Raw genomic sequence first — 22,904 nt, 5'->3', positions numbered from 1 at the left:
ATTCGTTTGTCAACTTGTCTATAATTAGATACATGCAGCTTCTCTTCTGTCATTATATGTTGCCCTAGAAGACTAAATAAACCCTTGCTCAGCAGAATGTCATAAATCAATAGAATGAATGCTTCAATGTATTTGACATCAGTGAAGCTTTCTGAGTGATCTCTGCTTCTTTCACAGTGCAAAGACGTTTAGGGACCGGGGAGAAAATACAATAACTATTAAGAAAAATGAAAAGATTTTCTGTGCAAAATGTTTGACCGGTTGCAAGGAAATAGAAATCTGTGAAAACAACCCAAAACATTTCAATTTGGCTTGGATGCATATTTTATGTGCTTGAAATACTATCAACTTTTATGATGCTGATAAAGATAGGACCTCTACAGATGGTATTTAACTGTGCATTCACATTCTCTCAAGATGCTAAAATAATATTTTTCCACTATCGTTCCCAAGTAAACATTTTGCCTACATTTGGTGTATAATTTGACCTCAAGAAATGCTTAATTCTGCAGGAGTTATTAAGGCTATGTGAGAGGTTATAGACCTACATGTTCCATTTAACCTATCTGAACAGTAGGCAACAGTTCCCTTGACATGCCATAGGCCTATTTGAGGTCTCCATCTTGTCAAATTTGTATAACGCCTCACAATCATCACACATAACACTGCTATCATCCTCTTTTGCCAGAAAATGTATGTTTGGAAAGATTTGGTGGGGTGGTAAAAGAGGACGATAGCAGTGTTATGTGTGATGATTGTGAGGTGGCTTTTCTCCTATTGAATTAAACTCTGACATTGGCCTTTTTGCCTCCATGGATCGACGTTAACTTTTTACTGCCCATTTGGCGATTGGCGTGCGTACAGTTAGACCCTAAGCTTAGGCTTACACACTAATGCCAGATAGCCTAAAATAATGAAAGAAACACCTCAATATAGCCTATAGATATAAATTGCACAAGAATTATGTATTTATTATACTCTTTATTCCCCACCCATCTGCCCTTCATCCACACAATGACCCTTTCATGACCCTAAATCTGCCCGCCCTGTGGATATAACCACGGGGACTGCGAGTTATGCGTCAAGCCGTGCATCACTAATGTCCCTGGTATTCACAACATTTACGGTTGAAGATAGCACTTTCAGGTTCTGATTTAATGCCTTTCCATATGATTGCCAACTACCTGATGCCAAATGAAGAAGCCAAAAGATGATTGTTTGGGGTTTTAGCCTGGGTTTCTGTACAGCACTTTGAGACATCAGCTGATGTAAGAAGGGCTATATAAATACATTTGATTTGATTAGGCTATTATAATGTAGTTAATGTAGTTTAACTACGTCTGACCTTTTACTTTGCTCATGGTGAGTTTCAAATACCTATTGACTTAAAATTGTGATATTGTGTGTTGGATATCACTATCCTTTGAATTGAAAAATGAGCTGGGCATTTATTGTTGGTTATCATCAAATTAATTGGCCAATGGTTCAGGCAATTTGAGCCTTGGTCTGGCAACAACCGGGTTATGGTGGGATTGATTCCCGCATGGGCCACATGTATTGAAATATGTATCACTGTCTGTCAACTGGGTAAAAGTGTCTGCTCAATGATCATATTTTTATTTATTCATTTGTTCACCAGATGGAGCCAGTTCCGGGATCTGACAGACCAGAAAAAAGAGTCTCTAGTCTCGGCGCTGGGTGTGCAGAACTACCACCTGGACTGCAACGAAACCAAGTCGTGGATCCGCGAGAAGACAAAGGTCATCGAGTCTACCCAGGAGCTGGGCAACGACCTGACGGGTGTCATGGCGCTGCAGCGTAAACTCACTGGCATGGAGCGTGACCTGGCTGCCATCGAGGACAAGCTGGGCGACCTGCGTGGCGAGGCCGAGCGGCTGGCCGGCGAGCACCCGGACCAGGCCAAGGCCATCACGGGCCGCTTGGCTGAGATCACCGCCGTGTGGGAGGAGATGAAGGCCACACTGTGTAACCGCGAAGAGTCCCTTGGCGAGGCCAGCAAGCTGCAGCAGTTCCTGCGCGAACTGGATGACTTCCAGTCGTGGCTGTCGCGAACACAGACAGCCATCGCCTCGGAGGAGACGCCCAACACGCTGGCTGAGGCAGAGAAGCTGCTAGCACAGCATGACGGCATCAAAAACGAGATCTGCAACTACGAGGAGGACTACCAGAAGATGCGAGACATGGGCGAGATGGTGACCCAGGGCCAGACCGATGCCCAGTACATGTTCCTGAGGCAGCGGCTACAGGCACTGGACACAGGCTGGAACGAGCTGCACAAGATGTGGGAGAACCGGCAGAACCTGCTGTCACAGTCCCACGCCTACCAGCTGTTTCTCAGGGACACCAAACAGGCCGAGGTCTCCCTCAACAACCAGGTACGCCGATTGGTCGATACCCCTTAAACCATGGTACTTGATTGGTCGGTTCAATTTCGAATTGGTGAATCGAGGAAGTGAGTTGAAATTCTATTCCAAGAGTGGAAAAATCTTAGCCTAGGAATCCAAAGTGAATGGTTCCGTTTCACTATTATTTAATTACACTGATTCTGTCTCATAAAAAATTCGATTTTCGGTAACAGTTTATTTTAAAGTCCTCTTTGTCGCTGCTATTACCTAAATTTACTAGGCAGGGATGTGGTAACGATGTGTCATTTTTCGTGCCCACCTAGAATCCACTCCCTCTACCGGGGGCATGCTGCTTTGCAAATCACATGCACATATTAAAGTACATTTCAAAAAGTGTCATATCAAATCAAATGTTATTAGTCATATGTGCCGAATACAACAGGTGTAGGTACCTTACAGTGAAATGCTTACTTACGAGCCCATAACCAACAATGCAGTTTAAAAAAAATACGGGTAAGAATAAGAACTAAAAGTAACCAGTAATTAAAGAGTAGCAGTAAAATAACAATAGTGAGACTATATACAGGGGGGGTACCAGTACAGAGTCAATGTGCTGGGGCACCGGTAGAGTTATTAAAGTGACTATGCATAGATGATAACAACAGAGATTAGCAGTGGTGTAAAAGAGGGGGGCAATGCAAATAGTCAGTCCAATGTGATTTAGATTGAATTCCAACAGGGTGGGGTTCTATATTCTGTTTCAATTCAGTCAATTCAAGAATTTCAGTTTACTCCCTGACTGATTTGAAATGGAATTGACCCCAACCTGGATATCCAGTCTCAGTCACGGGATTTTCTAATAATCCCACTGACTCTCTTTTTTTAAATAACCCTACTCTTAGGAGTACATGCTGGCCCATACAGAGATGCCCACTACGTTTGAGGGGGCCGAAGGAGCCATCAAGAAGCAGGAGGACTTCATGACCACCATGGACGCCAACGAAGAGAAGATAAACGGCGTGGTGGAGGCTGGCAGGCGGCTGGCGAGCGACGGCAACATCAACGCCGACCGCATCCAGGAGAGAGCGACGTCTATTGACGACAGGTTAGAAGCCTCTTCTACTATATAGTAACAAATGACATTGCTGGACAGGTCGTCTTTTTTACAGTTACTCTGCTGCGCAGATTAGATCTCACAACACCCGTTGGAGTATTTAATGCCCCGGGAACCACACTAATATGATAAAGCAATCTCCTGGAAATGGCATAACTAGTTAGTTGCACAACTGAATGCATTCAACCAAAATGTGTTTTCCGCATTCAACCCAACCACTCTGAATCAGAGAGGTGCAGGGGGCTGCCTTAATCGACGTCATCAGCGCCCGTGTTAACTGTCTTGCTCAAGGGCAGAGCAGCAGACTTTTCCACCTTGGGGATTCGAGCCAGCAACTTTTCAGTTACTGGCCCAACACTCTTAACTACTAGGCTACCTGCACAGCTTGACTGTGAAAAAGACTACCCAGAGTACCACCAATGGTTAGATGTGTACCACCCACTTATTAGGTTTACAACTACCACAAATGCCAGTACAACACCTGATATGTATCTTTGCTTTTACTTGGTAATGCGTATTGTGATGTAAAAAAGTCTGTAGAAAAATCTGGTACACACAACTGGCAACTTGTTTGTGGTAGTCACAATTAACAAGGGATCTATTATCCATGATCAATTCTGTTTACCCAACGTTTGCACAGGCATAAGAAGAACCGCGAGGCTGCTGTGGAGCTACTGATGAGGCTGAAGGATAACCGGGACCTTCAGAAGTTCCTACAGGATTGCCAGGAGGTCTGCTGCCCAACATGTCTTTCCCGCACCCAGATTAAGCCTACTCCTGGACTAAAAAATACTTTCAATAGAGATTCTCCATCAAAAGTGCTTTTTAGTCCAGGAATATGCTCAACCTGGATGTGGGAAATCTTCCCTAAGAGTCTAACATTGGTATCAGTCCCAATACTATGAAAATAGGAATACTTACATGTACTGATTTACATTTAATACATTGTGTGGCAATGTATGCATAGTGACAGACTGCTTTCACAGTCTAAGGCAGTCAAATACAATAACCTACCTACCTGTGTGTGTGTGTGTGTGTGTGTGTGTGTGTGTGTGTGTGTGTGTGTGTGTGTGTGTGTGTGTGTGTGTGTGTGTGTGTGTGTGTGTGTGTGTGTGTGTGTGTGTGTGTGTGTGTGTGTGTGTGTCTTTGTATGCAGCTGTCTCTGTGGATCAACGAGAAGATGCTCACGGCCCAGGACATGTCGTACGACGAGGCCAGGAACCTCCACAGCAAATGGCTCAAGCATCAGGCCTTCATGGCCGAGTTGCAGTCCAACAAGGAGTGGCTGGACAAGATTGAGAAGGTTAGCAAACCAAAATAAGATTCACTGTCTTAATGATTTTGCAATTGGTATTAGATGAATGAACACACGTTAATAAGCGCTTCCGATTTATTGAAATGAACATGATCAGTTATCTAGACTCTTAAGTATTCTTAAGTGAATGTTGTCATTAAAATTACATTATTTTAAGACAATGAAATACATATTTCATATGGCTTTCTTTTGAGGGCCTAGTTTAACTATTATCAAGTGGCCTGAAGCTCATAATTTAAAGGCCACATCAGGCCTACAAGCCACATTATACTGGCTTGCAAAGTGATGTGTAACTGCTATTGAAATCCAGCCAGAGTGGGGATATCCAACATTTAAAATGTTTATTCACCCGCAACCTGAGTTCAGAATGACTTCCAGGGTTGGGAAGACTGAGGTATGAGACAAGCTTAAACATCTAGACTGAAACAACAATTTCACTAATGGGTACAAGAAGTTCAATTAAGAGATTTGAATAGTTTAGAAAAAAGGATGTTATTTATATTTGAATAGCATAAGATTAATTAATCAATCAATGTACATTCAAAAACATTTATATTGAAACAAACAATTTAAAAAATCAACCTGCAATAGAGCATGCTGGGAAATATGATAATGATAAGCGTGTTTTTTTTCAACTCTGGTTATTAACACCAACAGTGGGTTTATTTTACACCACTGAATGTTAATTTAACTCTTTACAGTGTCAACACAGAAAAAATTACACAAAAAAATCAACACTAGTAACACTGGCCAATTTGCTGTGTGCTATGAAAGGGACACATCTGCAGGCTTCCTTACATTTCAAGAACCTTTTAGAATTCTAAAGAACCGTAGATGCCACATCAAGAACCCCACACTTAAGGTTTTTTACCGGGCAAGAATTCTCCAAGGAACCTTAAAAGCTGAGGAAGAACCATTTTAAGAACCTTTTTTTTTTTCAGTGCAGGCAAAGCACATAACAGTAAACTGTCTCAATTTCCTTTAGCATTACTTTATGAAAAATATTCTACTTCATATAATCAATACTCTGCCCCGATCACGAAAATGGATCGCTCCTACTGTCAGGTGGCCATGGATTGCTATATAAAGTAGGCAGACAGGCATCAAGGCATTCACTTACTGTCCGATTGAATGTTAGAATGGGAAACATTTGTGACCTTAGCGACTTTGAGTGTGATATGATCGTCGGTGCCAGGCGTGCCAAATCCAGTATCTCAGAAACGGGCACCCTCCTGGGCTTTTCACGCACGACAGTGTCTAGTGTTTACAGAGAATGGTGCCACAAACAAAAAACATCCAGTCTGCTCGTTATTGAGAGAAGTCGAAGGAGAACGTCAAGAATCGTGCAAGCTAACAGGTGGGGCACAAACAGACAAATTACGGCGCAGTACAACAGTGGTGTGCAGAATGGCATCTCGGAACGCAGAACTCATCGATCCTTGTCACGGATGGGCTATTGCAGCTGATGACCACACCGGGTTCCACTCCTATCAGCTAAAAACAGGAAGCGGCTCCAATGGGCACGCGATGACCTCCACTGGAAAATTGAGGAGTGGAAAAACATTGGCTGGAACATGCGCAGATCCCATACCTCAACCCAATAGAGCATCTTTGGGATGGGATGGAACGGGCTGTTCACAGCATGAATCTACCACTGTCCATTCTGCAGCAACTGTGTGATGTCAACGTGGACCAACATCCCTGTGGAACATTTCCGACACCTTATAGAATGCCCTGAAGGATTCAGGCTGTTCTGGAGGCAAAGGGGGTCCGACCCGGTTCTAGATGGGTGTACCTAATAAACTGTCTATTTAGTGTATGTACCCACTATAACTCCCCAACTGCTTATGACTAACTTATACTCACTAACTGCCCTATTATACCCACTCCAAAACTCATGGGGTTACCCACCATAACTAACCGACTGTACCTGCCCACCCCACTACCATAAAATGTGTTTCAACAACCGCAGCAAGACAAAGTTTATCCAGAAACTTGACCTTTTCTACTTTCTACCTAATTTTATACTGTATGTATTTTATGCATACATTTTCTCTCTGTATATGTTGTTATTGTAAGGCATAGCAGCACCATTCCACCAGCTCAAATTCGTGGTACATGTAAATGTACTTTGCGAATAAAGGTGATTCTGTTTCTGATTCTTTCCACTCCAGGATGGGATGCAGCTGGTGTTGGAGAAGCCTGAGACAGAGTCGGTGGTCAAGGAGAAGCTCTCAGCCCTCCAGAAGATGTGGGAAGAGTTGGAGTCCACCACCCAGACCAAGGCCCAGTGCCTGTTTGACGCCAACAAGGCCGAGCTGTTTACACAGAGCTGTGCCGACCTGGACAAGTGGCTGGGTGGCCTGGAGGGCCAGATTCAATCGGACGATTACGGCAAAGACCTGACCAGCGTCAACATCCTGCTCAAGAAGCAGCAGGTACTGTACACGGTGGAGCATGCGTCATTGTAACCAAAATTGATAAATAATGTTGGCATTAATGAAATGATAATGAAAATAATAATATGAAGAATAATTTAAATACGTTGGCTTCAATTGGGTTTAAACAATAAAATAATTATGGCATCAATTGTTCTGATCTGAAAATGTTGACTTAGTGGCCTGGGCCCCGCCCGGAACATCATCTAGGGTCAACGCTGTGTTCAAAATGTTCTCCTCCCTCTCCCTGGTGGCCCATAGATTTTGGAAAACCAGGTGGAGGTCCGTCAGAGGGAGGTGGTGGAGCTGCAGAGCCAGGCGCTGGTCCTCAGCCAGGAAGGGAAGGACACGGGGGAGGTGGATGGCCAGAGACAAATGGTGGAGCACAAGTTCCAAGAGCTGCTGGACCCGCTGAGGAAGAGAAAGAACTTCCTGGTGGCCTCCCGCGAGATCCACCAGTTCAACCGCGATGTGGAGGACGAGATTGTGAGTTGATAGTTGATTGAGCTGCCTCCTGGGGGCGTACTGTGTGATTGTGTGTGTGTGTTTGTGTGTTTTTGGTTTTCCGATAGTTAAACAAGGAGAATTCGGACAAGTGGGAACATTTCAGTTTTCAGGGGAAATGGAAAGAGAACCCGTGATGCGACTTTGCAACGTTAACAAGGAGACACTCCATCTTACCTCCTCCTCCACATTTACTGGATTGGTTGAACAGTACAGAAGGGAACCTCCCCCGACAGTTTCTTTATTCTCGTCAAGACCAGCATGTTGGGGGATCTAGTTTCAGGCATTTATTTTATGCCTGCTACGTTAGGTTAGGGTTAAGTTAGGGGTTAGGGAAGATAGGATTTTGAATAGGAATTGTTTGGTCCCCACAAGAATAGTAAAAAAAACGTGTGTTTGTGTGTGCACATGTGTGTACACATGTGTGTACATGTTCTATTGAGGCTTTATTTGTTCTGGTATTTTCATTCAATGCACTTAATAATCTATTTGGCTTGTCCATTTTAGCTTTGGGTCGAAGAGAGGATGCCAATTGCAACCTCCACGGATCATGGTCACAACCTGCAGACCGTTCAACTGCTTATCAAGAAAAATCAGGTATGTGTGTTTTTCTCATGTACTGTCACTTTACAAGGAAGTCACACTTAGGCCCAAATTAAGCATCATTCTATTTTTGTGAATACGTTTATGCGCCAATTTATAAGAAAAATTTGTATTGTTAGTGTCAGGGTTTAGGGCTGTGGCGTTCATGAAATTTTGTCAGTCAGTGATTGTCAAGCAAATAACTGCCGGTATTACTGGTAATTGACTGTTAGTTAGCATAAACACGTTTAGCATATCCTGGCTTCCAGGCATAGCCTACAAGCCACTGATGCAGACCTGCGGAACATATACATTTTAAAAAGTCTCTTGAATCCATTAAATATAGCCTGATAACATGATATAAAGAAAATGTAGTCTATTTCAGAAGAACAAAATAACATGCTCTCTCAGTTGTCCTTATGTTAGGCCCTGATATGGCAATGCCAAATGGCTGTGGGCTACACTTGTTAATTTAGCAGACAAGATTAGGACTACCTGGCATTATTTTTTATTATTTTATAATAGAATGATATTTTCTCCAAACGATTTACATGGAAAGGTGCACATGCGGATATTCTGTGGGGAGCAGTTAACAAAGAAACCGCTCGTCCTATATGCTTCATGTAGAGTTATTTATGCAACTTTAGCTGTGTTACAAACTTTGGGCTATATGTGTTGATGTTTAATACATTCTAAGGCTGCATGATTGGACTCTAATGATGATTTGAAAAAAGTTGCAAGCTGCACACGTCATCAGTCTCTCATTCATAATTTGACAAGCGCTTGATAATATTCTCACCAGGCCTCGAATTTCCTGGCGGCATCTCCCTTGTGTGGCCATAATGCCCCCTAAAATATCAATGCTGTTTGATGTAGATGTAGATGTAGCCAAAGCCCCTTGGGCTGAATATAATAGACTAATTATAATTCCGTTCTCCCGGCTGCTGTGCTCTGAAGCACCTCTCACTCACATGGCTCTCTCAGATGTAGCCAATGCCGTCACGTGATCGGGTCCTTCTCACAGACATTTCAGCTAAGAAGTAGGCTACAAGTGAATGAAGACAGACACATCGGGGACACAACTGCGGACTTCCCTCTTATCAAATTTCGAGGCGCATATTGAAAATGTCCACATTTAGGCTACTTTTCATCAGCCAACAAGATGAGTAGACCTAACGAACAGCAAAAGCACCAGCCTATGTCAATCTACTATCCCCCATAGTACAAAAGTTGACCTATTCTATTGGTCAACTTGTCCATCTGAGAAATAAATAAATATTCCAAACATACTCATCTGTGGGATGCGATAGATCCCAAACTAATACAAACACTCGCATCAACAAAACTTTTAAAAGCAATGAGGCTGATCGTTTAGGTGATAAGTTAGTGCCTGTAGAAATCTGTTATCCTATTCCCACCAAGCCATTTAAACAAATATATTGAATGGTATCATACATAGCAAAGAGCATCACTCTCTTATTGAGATTTAATTGAGATATAGGCTATGACATATTGGTGTCCTCTCCAAGGGGTGTACACTACAGAAATAGGGCCCCTGACCGTTTAGGCAAGGCTTACTTACTTACTACTTACTTAATGAAGTGTATCTAAAGTATTGTACTCTTGGCTTTGTGTATCTAGTTTTTTAATGTATTGCTGACATTACTTTTATTGCACATTTCCATGGAAATAAATTTTGTATTGTATCCCCTTCTAAGACCTTGCAGAAGGAGATCCAGGGACACCAGCCCCGCTTCGATGACATTTTCGAGCGGAGCGAGAGCCTGCTGATGGAGGACAGCCTTGCCGTGGAGGCCATCCGCCAGCGCCTGGCCGACTTGCAACAGCTGTGGGGCCTGATGATTGAGGAGACGGAGAAACGTCACGCCCGTCTGGAGGAGGCCCACAATGCACAGAAGTACTACTTTGATGCCGCTGAGGCTGAGGCCTGGATGAGCGAGCAGGAGTTGTACATGATGTCTGAGGAGAAGGCCAAGGTACCAGGGTGTTATTGACAGTGTTTCAGTGTGTGTGTGTGTGTGTGTGTGTGTGTGTGTGTGTGTGTGTGTGTGTGTGTGTGTGTGTGTGTGTGTGTGTGTGTGTGTGTGTGTGTGTGTGTGTGTGTGTGTGTGTGTGTGTGTCCTGTACTGATATTTCTTCTAACATAGAATTCACAAAAGCGCTAAAAACAAGTGTCTTTCCCTCTTAGGATGAGCAGAGCTCCGTAGCCATGCTGAAGAAGCACCAGATTGTGGAGCAGTCGGTGGAGGACTACGCTGAGACAGTCCATCAGCTCTCCAAGACCAGCAGAGGCCTGACAGCTGCAGAACATCCGGAGAGGTCAGTGAGAGAGCCTAGAGTGAAGCCATTGAAATAGAACGTCACTTAATATTGCCGCCCGTCAAGGAACGTTGACCTGAATATGAATGTCCGATCTAGAAAAAGTATTTTGCATGAGTGGAGCATTCAGTAGACCATAGTGTGGTGTGTATGTATATTTTTGTTTCAGCTTAACCCTAACAGACCTGATTTCACTAACGAAAGCCTTGATTGCAGACCCTGACTAGTGTATTAGTTTGATCATTGGTGTTAGTGTTGGAACAAGAATGTTTTTTTGCAAAAAAACTAAAAAGATTACTCTTGTTAACCCCATACACTGATCATTGACCTCTTGATTTCTGTTTGTGTGGGCAGTGAGAGGATAGGCATGCGTCAGTCTCAGGTGGACAAGCTCTATGCCGGCATGAAGGACCTGTCTGAGGAGAGGCGGGGCAAACTGGACGAGCGGTTCCGCCTGTTCCAGCTCAACCGCGAGGTTGACGACTTGGAGCAGTGGATTGCCGAGCGGGAGGTGGTGGCCGGATCTCATGAGCTGGGACAGGACTACGAGCATGTCACCGTAAGCAATGTCACCTGCCTTCAAACCCTACCCTCTCACTCCTGGTGCTGTCAGGGAGGAAAAACATAGTCCGCATTCCAGACCATCTGCAAAGCAGCCACACTCCACTAATGTACCAATAACTGAATGCCACATCATCTAAATTGCAGTTGGGCATCATATCTCAATATCATATTGATATAGTTGACATGTTTAACACTTTTCCAGGTGTTGTGTGCTTTGGTGTGTGACTACTTTGCAAACGGTCTGTAACGTGGCCGTAGACTGATTTCAGTACTGCCTATTTGATACCACCATTACCTTTTAGTAGGTAAGACAGGGCAGTACAATATATATTTGTGTTAAAGGTCCTCATTCTCCTCCTCTCCATCCATCTATCCATCCTCAGATGCTCCAGGAGCGCTTCCGGGAGTTTGCGCGCGACACAGGCAACATCGGCCAGGAGCGTGTCGATGCCGTCAACCGCCTGGCCGATGAGCTGATTAATGCGGGCCACACAGATGCCGCCACGGTGGCCGAGTGGAAGGACGGACTCAACGAGGCCTGGGCTGACCTGCTGGAACTTATCGACACGCGCACACAGATCCTGGCCGCCTCCTACGAGCTGCACAAGTTCTACCATGACGCCAAGGAGATCCTGGGCCGCATCCTGGACAAACACAAGAAGCTTCCAGAGGAGGTGGGACGTGACCAGAACACAGTGGAGACACTGCAGAGGATGCACACCACCTTCGAGCATGACATCCAGGCCCTGGGAACACAGGTAGATACATAGCTAATATCTCCCTGTAGCTCACTGCACCAGATCATCGCACTGCTGAATACTCCAAAAAGGAAATCTCATGTTATTATTAGTGGTGGGCACCAATATCGATAATGCAATATGATATTGATATTGATAACTTACACTATTATGTAAAAGAGGACACATGACCATTCTTGACTTTTCTACATTCTACATTTCTTGACTTTTTCCACATTCTGTTACGTTACAGCCTTATTCTAAAATGTATTCAATTGGTTTTTTTTGCCTCATCAATATACTCACAATAGCCCATAATGACAAAGCAAAAACAGGTTTTTAGAAAATGGAAATATGACCCTCTACTCAGTACTTTGTTGAAGCAGCAACTTTGGCAGCGATTACAGCCTCAAGTCTTCTTGGGTATGACGCTACAAGCACGGCACACCTGTATTGAGGGAGTTTCTCCCATTCTTCTCAGCAGATCCTATCAGGCTCTGTCAGGTTGTATGGGGAGCCTCGTTGCACAGCTATTTGCAGGTCTCTCCAGAGGTGTTTAGAGAATTCCGGGCTCTGGCTGGGCCACTCGAGGACATACAGAGACTTGTCCCGAAGACACTCCTGCATTGTCTTGGCTGTGTGCTTAGGCTCATTGTCCTGTTGGAAGGTGAACCTGCACCCCAGTCTGTGGTCCTGAGGGCTCTGGAGCACGTTTTCATCGAGGATTTCTGTACTTTGACCCGTTCATCGTTCCCTTGATCCTGAATAGTCTACCAGTCCTTGCCACTGAAAATCATCCCCACAGCATGATGCTGCCACCACCATGCTTCACCATAGGGATGGTGCCAAGTTTCCTCCAGAAGTGATGCTTAGCATTCAGGCCAAAGAGTTCAATCTTGGTTTCATCAGTCTTTAGGTGTCTTTTGGCAAACTCCAAGCGGGCTGTCATGTGCCTTTTACTGTGGAGTGGCTTCCGTCTGGCCACTCTACCATAAAGGCTTGGTTGGTGGAGTGCTGCAGAGATGGTTGTCCTTCTGGAAGGTTCTCCCATCTGCACAGAGGAACTCTGGAGCTCTGTCAGAGTGACAATCGGGTTCTTGGTCTGACCAAGTCTTTTCTCCCTCTTATTGATCAGTTTGGCCGTGCGGCCAGCTCAAGGAAGAGTCTTGGTGGTTCTAAACTTCTTCCATTTAAGAATGGAGGCTACTGTGTTCTTGGGGACCTTCAATGCTACAGACATTTTTTGGTACCCTTCCCCAGATCTGTGCCTCGACACAATCCTGTCTCGGAGCTCTATGGACAATTATTTTATGTACAAATCTCATGGCTTGGTTGTTGCTCTGACATGCACTGTCAACTGTGGGACCTTCAGTTGTGTGCCTTTCCAGATCATGTTCAATCAATTGAATTTACCACAGGTGGACTCCAATCAAGTTGATCAATGGAAACAGGGTGCACCTGAGCTCAATTTTGAGTCTCATAGCAAAGGGTCTGAATACATATATAGATAGAGTATTTCAGTTTTTTGTTTTTAATAAGTTTGCAAAAATATCAAAAAATCTGTTTTTTCTTCGTCATTATGGGGTATTGTGTGTTGACTGATGAGGAAAATGTTTTATTGAATAAATGTTAGAATAAGGCTGTAACGTAACGAAATATGGAAAAAGTCAAGAGGTCTGAATACTTTCCGAATGCGCTGTAATTAACTGCCTGCTGAGGGGTCACCAACTGGCTTCCCATTGTATTCAAACTGGCCCCCAGATGGCAAGCCCAATAGGCAATCAGCAAGCAGTTGTCTGAGCTTCACGAAGCAATGGAAATTAACAGAATATGAAACAATCACACAGTTGCAATGTTATTCATAATCCTGTCTCTGAATTTTTTACCACTATAAATATAGATTTTCCATATCGGTTCACATTACTAGTAATTATTAACCTGTTAATTACACACAGCCTGTAATTTCATGTAAATACCAGGCAGTGGAAGGTAGCGTAATTATAGAATAAAATGCATTAAAGCGACTTATGCTCGGACCTTCAGGTGAGGCAGCTGCAGGAGGATGCCGTCCGCCTCCAGTCGGCCTACGCCGGCGACAAGGCAGACGACATCCAGAGGAGGGAGAGCGAGGTGCTGGAGGCCTGGAATACCCTGCTGGAGGCCTGCGATGGCCGCAGGGTCCACCTCCTGGACACGGGCGACAAATTCCGCTTCTTCAGCATGGTGCGCGACCTCATGCTGTGGATGGAGGACGTCATCCGTCTCATCGAAGCCCAGGAGAATCCAAAGTAAAATACTCTTGTACTTAGTTAGGTTGGGGTCAGTTCCATTTCAATTCAGTAAACTGAAATTCCTATTCCAATCTTAGGTTCGTATACTAATATCCTGATGTGTGTGTGTGTGTGTGTGCGTGCGTGCATGTTTTCCTTTCTCTGCACAGGGACGTGTCCTCGGTGGAGTTGTTGATGAACAACCACCAGGGTATCAAGGCTGAGATCGACGCCCGCAATGACAGCTTCACCGCCTGCATTGAGTTGGGCAAGTCTCTGCTAGCCAGAAAGCACTATGCATCAGAGGAGGTAAGTTCCATAGCCAAACCAATGCTATGCTACTGCAGGTCAGCCCATGAGCCATTTGCGGACCACTGCTCTTTCTCAATTGAAATATGTCCTCGTCTCCTTTCTTTCTTTGCACTGGTCTGAATGAACTGACCAGGTGAGAGCCACCCTAATGATGAGCTTTCACCATTTTGTTTTGCCAGCACTTAAATGGTCCATTTGGGGAAATTATTTTGACAGCCCTATGTTACATGGTCATCCCACCGATTTAGTGCCTTATGAGATGTGTAAATAATCTTTTGATTTTACCTGGAGAAATGTTGGGGTGAAGTGGGTTAAACTCTTCCTATAAGTCACAGAGGGTGCACAGATGGATGTCAAAATTCTGAATCTTCTTTATTCATATAAAAATCTTACTTATTAAAGGGCACTTCAGGCTTTTATAATTCAATATTGGGTCATAATTTCTCCTTAAAATATTAAAGGCACTCATTTTGTGGAATGACCATACTGCATTGTAGCCACTTCAGGTTTTAGTGTATTGCATTGTTTGTACAGTATGTGATGATACCCAATGCTAAAATATAAGTATTTGCTGCTATGTCCTATGTTTAGATCAAAGATAAATTACTACAGCTGATGGACAAGAGGAAAGACATGATTGACAAGTGGGAGGACCGAAGGGAGTGGTTAAGACTGAGTAAGGGTTTTTGTTCATACTTTCACACATACTATAGGATGGAATCTTGTCACTAGTTGGGCATATCCAGTCCCACTGGGCACAAACTTGTTCAATCAACGTTGTTTCAACGTAATTTGTCAATGTATTGTGACAAGCAATTAATTATATGTATTAACCCTAGATGACTGACAGGGCACTGTTTTGAAGCCACCGATCAGCCATCTTGGTACGCTTCTTTTTTTTGAAAGCTATAGAAATCCATTTTTGTATGTGCCTTTTGGCAAACTCAAAGCGGGCTGTCATGTGCCTTTTACTGAGGAGTGGCTTCCATCTGGTCACTCTACCATAAAGGCCTGATTGGTGGAGTGCTGCAGAGATGGTTGCCCTTCTGTAAGATTCTCCCATCTCAACAGAGGAACTCTGGAGCTCTGTCAGACTGACCATCGGGTTCTTGGTCACCTCCCTGACCAAGGCCCTTCTCCTCTGATTGCTCAGTTTGGCCAGGCAGCCAGTTCTAGGAAGAGTCTTGGTGGTTCCAAATTTCTTCCATTTAAGAATGATTGAGGCCACTGTGTTCTTGGGGACCTTCAGTGCTGCACAATGAATTTGGCACCCTTCCCCAGATCTGTGCCTCGACAGAATCCTGTCTCGGAGCTCTACGGACAATTCTTTCAACTTCATGGCTTTTTAATCTGACATGCACTGTCAACTGTGGGACCACATATAGACAGGTGTGTGTCTTTCCAAATCATGTCCAATCAAATTAATTTACCACAGGTGGACTCCAATCAAGTTGTAGAAACATTTCAAGGGTGATCTATGGAAACAGGATGCACCTGAGCTCAATTTCAAGTCTCATAGCAAAGGGTCTGAATACTTATGTAAATAAGGTTTCTGTTTTTTATTTTTAATACAGTTGCAAAAATTCTAAAAACCTATTTTCGCTTTGTCATTATGGGGTATTGTGTGTAGATTGATGAGGGAAAAAAAGTTATTTTATACATTTTAGAATAAGGCTGTAACATAACAAAATGTGGAAAAAGTCATGGGGTCTGAATACTTTCCAAATGCACTATATATGTTTAGCAAGTTCGTAACATATTGTGCGTTTTGCAAAATTGTAACATACTGTAATAATTGCAATTCATAACATATTGTGTGTTTTCCAAATTTGGAATATATTGTACGAATTTCAATTTGGAACATATCATACAAAATAGTAATTGGTAACATGTCATACGAAATGGATGATGGACATCAACAAATTAATGTATACCATATCATACTAAATGGAGTGTCTCGGATTTACGTACAGAATAATATGAAATGCTCTGAGACCACATTCGCTCTGCTGATAACTAATGCATGTGGGCTAAAGTGGACAGTGAGTGTTTCTGTTTTGAGAGGGGGGATATTAGTCATGAATGCTCAGGTTACCCGTTCCCACATGCCAGAGGCCATAAGTTAACTACAACATTGGAATGAAACAATTGCAGTTCTCTCTTCCAGTTTTCCCTGCTGACTTTCTTCTCTTTGCTCTAGTTTTGGAAGTTCACCAGTTTGGGAGGGATGCAGGGGTGGCAGAGGCGTGGCTGCTGGGACAGGAACCATACCTGTTCGGCCGGGAGTTGGGGCAGAGCGTGGACGAGGTGGAGAAACTGATCAAGAGGCACGAGGCATTCGAGAAGTCGGCCGCCACTTGGGAGGAGCGCTTTTCTGCACTGGAGAGGTTGACTACGGTGAGTGTTTTGGCGGGTTGCAATGTTTCTGTCACATGTGTCACGAATCTTAAGGTTAAACGATTCTTACTGAGAGACATTAGTCTTACTCATAGACAGTTACATTTTCAGTCCTATTCCAGTGAGTATTTGTAATGTTCATAAGATTTCAATAAGAAAGCTGTTCACTAAACAATGTTATCTTGTGCTCGTCAATTATTTAAGTTCACGTACTAACATTGACACCTAGTGCTAACTGCATGTTAACTGCATATCAGTACAGTATTTACCCAGCATTTAATGAAAAATGATGTAGTAATAATCTGGTGCGTTCAAATAATTCAACATAATTGGTAATAATTGGTACAAAGTTTTGCATGTTCCCATGAATTCCAAAGAAACTATAATGTAATCATTAGTTAATTAAATTAGCTGCCATTTTTCACGTATTTAAGTCCCAGGTAAATAGCAAACGTTAGAATTGAAGCATTGCCAGATTAATTTACTCAGATTAAGGTGGTGAAATGAAACTGAGGTTCCGTTGTGTCTTGTTCTTCCAGTTGGAGTTATTGGAAGTGAGAAGACAGCAAGAGGAAGAAGAAAGAATGCGAAAACCCCCTTCGCCAGAGCCTTTACCGGAGCAGGACTCACCACTGCAGAGGTAAGTGTAGCAGTTAGGGCTGTTGTGGTGACCATGATTGCAGTCAAATTCTACGTGAACGTTTAGTCACGGTAATTAGGCTTCTCCAAGCTCCGATGCTGCTTATGGTCATTAGTAGCCTACGAAACTTGCTAACTGCCTGTTTCTCAGCACTCTATTGTCCATATAATCACTCTGACATCAATGCAAATGTCTTCAAAAATCTAATCAAACACTTCATGACACCTCATGAGCTCATGTTGAGCAACATTTCTATAGGCTATGCAGTTGCGTGAGAAAACAGAGTGATGGCCTCTACTAAAAAGAGCAGGGTCCAATCAGCTTTGTATAGGCTAGACCTACTATATTTAATTCTCAACATTCTAATATTAAGCACATTGTTTATCTTTATAACAGGAGTGTAGTCTACCTGGCTGGCATGAAAATGAACCATGGGAAACGCATCCTCCATTCGCTATTTAAGTGTATAGATGACTTGTATTTTTTCCCGCTGCCCCTGTTTCGAGACAGGTGCATGATAATGGTCCATTCTAAATCAAAACCCATTTCACACATATATTATTTAGTATATGTAAAGACAAGATTAAATCAAGAATAGTCTGATCGGTGACAATATTAGCCTATCACTTGTGAATGATATATTATCAATTGTGAATGATGCCCAGCATAAGACACTGCTTTTTAAAATAATCATAGTAACACACCTCATGTAGCCTAGCACATAGGCCTATATGTTTTGATAAGGTTTGTATCACAATTAAAGTGGCCAAATAACTTCTTAAAATTAAGCACATTAATCCACTTTACAAGGGGTTTAGAGCCTAACTGTCCCGATCGTCGTAGTGAGGAGACCAAGGCGCAGCGTGAGAGAAATACATTCTTCTTTTTAATAACGAAGAACACTTAACAAACAATACAAAATAACAAAACGAACGTGACCACTATAATACTGAGTGCAAACATGCAACATCACAGACAATTACCCACAAATCCCCAACACAAAACAAGCCACCTATATATGATTCTCAATCAGGGACAACGATAGACAGCTGCCTCTGATTGAGAACCATATTAGGCTGAACATAGAAACAGACAAACTAGACACACAACATAGAATTCCCACCCAGCTCACGTCCTGACCAACACTAAACAAGCAAAACACACAAGAACTATGGTCAGGACGTGACACTAACTGGCATACATTAAAAGTGCCTGAGTTGCAAGTTTGGGAAAGATAATTTCACCATAAAAATGCACATTTAATAATTAGCATTTTTTTATCATGATGTTTTCCGCTAATGGAACATTCGTGCTTATAGTCTACTGTCATGTGCGCATTTCTGCGCTTATAATGTGAAGAAATAGCCTAATAGTTTATCAACATTTTAAGCTAAATGTTCTGATCTGTTGCGTCAGCCAAATTGCGTGAAAAAATATCTAAACATATAGCCCAACGTTTGTAACAACTAAATGTACATTAATAACTCTAAATTAAGCATATAGGAGTATGTATTTGTTTGTTAACCGCTTAACACAGAATAGCCTCATGTGCGCACTCCCTCAAATCGTTTGGAGAAAATATTTATAATTTATTCAGCTTTGTTCTATTGCATTCTTCATACTATAAAATAATGTCACCAAATTCTAAGAAAATCTTGTCTGCTAAATTAACTAGTGTTATCACGTTTTAAGGTATGACTCAGGTGCAGACAGTGTTGAAGAAACAAGAAACAGGGGCAGGTAAACGACAGGTCAAGGCAGGCAGGGGTCAATAATGCAGAGAGGGTGTAAGGCACTGGAACAGCAGGCGGGCTCAGGGTCAGGTCAGGCAGAGGTCGGTAAACCAGAGTAGTGGGGCAAAGGTACAGGACGACAGACAGGGTCAGGGCAGGCAGAATGTTCAGAACCGGGAAACTAGAAAACAGGCGCAAGGATCAGGCGTGAGCAGGGAAACAAAATGCTGGTAGGTTCTATGAACAAAACTAACTGGCAACAGACAAACAGAGAACACAGGTATAAATACACAGAGGATAATGGGGAAGTTGGACGATACCTGGAGGAGGGTGGAGACAAGCACAAAGACAGGTGAAACAGATCAGGGCGTGACAAGTGTAGCCCACAGCCATTTGGCATTGCCAGATCAGGACCTAACATAAGGACATATCAGTGTATGCTATTCTGTTCTTCTGAAATAGACTACATTTTCTTCATATCATGCTTCATATCATGCTTCTGTCTAAGATAAATAATGGATTTATTGTGAAGGTGTAGGCTATATTACATGGATTTATGATACTTTTTCAAATGTAGATGTTCCAAAGGTCATCAGTGGCTTGTATCAGTGGCTTGTAGGCTGTGTGTGAAAGCCAGGAGATGCTAAATGTGTTTATGTTAATTAACGGTAAATTACCGTGAGACCGACAGTTATTTGCGTGACTATCACCGGCTGACAAAATGTTGTGACCGCCACAGCCCTAGTAGTGGTGTTGGTAAAGAAACAGACAAGGGTTTGTTTCCCAAAGCCATCGTAGCTAATGTAGTATGTTACTTATCTCAAGACCCAGACTCATTACAATTGTAGAATAACAAAGTGCTTCCTTTTACATATTTCAGTGTTTCCCAAACTCTGTCCTGGGGAACCCAAGGGGAGCACGTTTTGTTTTTTTCCCCTAGCACTACACAGTTGATTCTCATCATTTAGCTTAGATTATTTGATTCAGCTGTGTAGTGCTAGGGCAAAGAACCAACATGTGCACCCATCAAACAATTGTGACTCTTTCAAGTAAATCACGTTAGCTATGAAAATCACCACAGGTTGTTGTTAGGTAGCTCATGGACACTTACTCACCTTCGCTGACTCGCTTCCTAATTATCCCTTTCTACTGTATATTCTCCACAGTGGAGTCGAGAACGGACTGCAGAACGGACTGCCCTCAGACCAGGATTCCCCACAGGTAAGTTACTGCTCCAAAGTTTACCACCAAATATATGCCAGCTTTTATGGCCAAAAGACTGACTAGGGCCTTACTTCTCAGAGCTTTACATTGTTCAATCTCACCTAAGGTGCATCGTTTGCATCTGAGGCGTTTCCCAGAAAACATAATTGCATTAAAGCTGAAGAATGAAATATGAATATATTGAAATATTTTATATATTAAATATAAATGTAATTATTTTGGTGTGAAGGCCGATCCATGCCCCTTAAAATAAATTGTTTTAATTTTTATTTAACCCTTATATTACCAGGTAAGTTGACTGAGAACACATTTTCATTTACAGGAACGACCTGGGGAATAGTTACAGGGGAGAGGATGATAATAATAATAATAATTCATGTTAATAATTAATGTTGGTGCACTTGTGTCATGGCCACCTCTTGTGCAGGTTCATATTCACCAGCCCACAATCCGCATTTTGTCCTACGCTACCCTGTCATCTCAGTATCTCCTGAATCACTACTAACTACAAACTAAGACCCAAGTATTTGTAGATCAGTGAAGCAGCAATGCCTGCTTGTGCATGCCTGTCACATGTTTGTTTATGTCTGTTAATACTTATTGTTTGAACTGTAAAGATGTTCCAAAGAGAAAAATGTGTTTGTCTATCAAAGTAATTGTTGTTGATTTGATATCAAACAGTCCTAAATATTTCTAAAGCTAAAAGCATTGTATTTGGGACAAATCATTCACTAAACCCTAAACCTCAACGAAATCTTGTAATAAATAATGTGAACATTTTGCAAGTTGAGGTGACTAAACTGCTTGGAGTAACCCTGGATTGTAAACTGTCATGGTCAAAACACATTGATACAACAGTAGCTAAGATGGGGAGAAGTCTGTTCATAATAAAGCGCTGCTCTACCTTCTTAATAGCACTATCAACAAGGCAGGTCCTACTGGCCCTAGTTTTGCCGCACATGGACTACTGTTCAGTCATGTGCTCAGGTCCCACAAAAAGGGATTGAGGAAAATTGCAATTGGCTCAGAGCAGGGCAGCATGGCTGGCCCTTGGATGAACACAGAGCTAACATCAATAATATGCATGTCAATCTCTCCTGGCTCAAAGTGTGGGAGAGATTGACTTCATCAATACTTGTATTTCTAAGAGGTATTGACATGTTGAATGTACCGACACCCATGCATATCCCACAAGACATGCCACAAGAGGTCTCTTCACAGTCCACAAGTCCAGAACAGACTATGGGAGGCGCACAGTACTACATAGAGGCATGACTAAATGGAACTCTATTCCACATCAAGTAACTGATGCAAGGAGTATAATTAGATTTTAAAATACATAGGCAGATACACATGCATTCACACACACGATAACATACACACACGTAAACATGGATTTTGTATTGTAGATATGTGGTAGTGGTGGAGTAGAGGCCTGAGGGCACACAGTGTGTTGTGAAATCTGAATGTATTGTAATGTTTTTAAAATTGTATAACTGCATTAATTTTGCTGAACCCCAGGAAGAAAGCAGCAGCTAATGGGGATCCATATACAAGTACAAACAGAGTGCATTGGTGCAGACCTGGGTTCAAATACTATTTAGGGTATATGGGGATCCATATGGGGATCCATATGGGGATCCATATACAAATACAGAGGGCATTGGTGCAGACCTGGGTTCAAATACTATTTAGGGTATATGGGGATTCATATGGGGATCCATATACAAATACAGAGGGCATTGGTGCAGACCTGGGTTCAAATACTATTTAGGGTATATGGGGATCCATATGGGGATTCAAAGTACAAACAGAGTGCATTGGTGCAGACCTGGGTTCAAATACTATTTAGGGTATTTGAATTACTTTCAAAGACATTTCAAAGTAAATATTTACTCTTAAAAAAAAAAAAAAAAGACAAATAGTTGATTATTGTTATATATTTGGAAATACACTTGAAAACTATTTGAAAACTCAAATACACTTCCCTGCATGTAACCCAGGCATTTGAAAATAGTATTTGAAATAAGTATTTGAAAATTCTTACAAATAGTAGGCTATTTATTGAAAATTGTTTGAAAATACTTTCAAATACTTCCAATAGCAGTAGTTGATTTGGGCCACATTATTTTAAAGTACTCAAATGCACAGAAAATAAGTATTTAAATAACAAATAATCAAATACACTGCTCAAAAAAATAAAGGGAACACTTAAACAACACAATGTAACGCCAAGTAAATCACACTTCTGTGAAATCAAACTGTCCACTTAGGAAGCAACATTGATTGACAGTAAATTTCACATACTGTTGTGCAAATGGAATAGACAAAAGGTGGAAATTATAGGCAATTAGCAAGACACCCCCAA

The 22,904-nt window shown here is 42.4% G+C and overlaps 1 protein-coding gene across 2 annotated transcripts in view; it reads left to right on the top strand.

Annotated features, from left to right (window-relative positions):
• The window catches only part of LOC129839703 (spectrin beta chain, non-erythrocytic 1-like), an 89,880-nt gene that overhangs the window by 63,409 nt on the left and 3,567 nt on the right, over positions 1–22,904 (top strand). For both annotated transcript variants that reach the window (XM_055907283.1, XM_055907291.1), the window contains 17 exons: positions 1,640–2,396; positions 3,269–3,471; positions 4,121–4,211; positions 4,637–4,783; positions 6,970–7,233; positions 7,495–7,719; positions 8,245–8,334; positions 10,038–10,316; positions 10,529–10,659; positions 11,014–11,218; positions 11,607–11,981; positions 14,004–14,248; positions 14,401–14,539; positions 15,134–15,218; positions 16,743–16,939; positions 17,479–17,579; positions 20,479–20,533. In XM_055907283.1, coding sequence (XP_055763258.1) covers positions 1,640–2,396; positions 3,269–3,471; positions 4,121–4,211; positions 4,637–4,783; positions 6,970–7,233; positions 7,495–7,719; positions 8,245–8,334; positions 10,038–10,316; positions 10,529–10,659; positions 11,014–11,218; positions 11,607–11,981; positions 14,004–14,248; positions 14,401–14,539; positions 15,134–15,218; positions 16,743–16,939; positions 17,479–17,579; positions 20,479–20,533 — 3,589 coding nt within the window. The remainder of the gene's footprint in view (positions 1–1,639; positions 2,397–3,268; positions 3,472–4,120; positions 4,212–4,636; positions 4,784–6,969; positions 7,234–7,494; positions 7,720–8,244; positions 8,335–10,037; positions 10,317–10,528; positions 10,660–11,013; positions 11,219–11,606; positions 11,982–14,003; positions 14,249–14,400; positions 14,540–15,133; positions 15,219–16,742; positions 16,940–17,478; positions 17,580–20,478; positions 20,534–22,904) is intronic.

This window comes from Salvelinus fontinalis, chromosome 3, assembly GCF_029448725.1.
Source record: "Salvelinus fontinalis isolate EN_2023a chromosome 3, ASM2944872v1, whole genome shotgun sequence".
NCBI lineage: Eukaryota > Metazoa > Chordata > Actinopteri > Salmoniformes > Salmonidae > Salvelinus > Salvelinus fontinalis.
The sequence above is the reverse complement of the archived record's forward strand: the minus strand, read 5'-3'. Positions and strand labels throughout refer to the sequence as shown.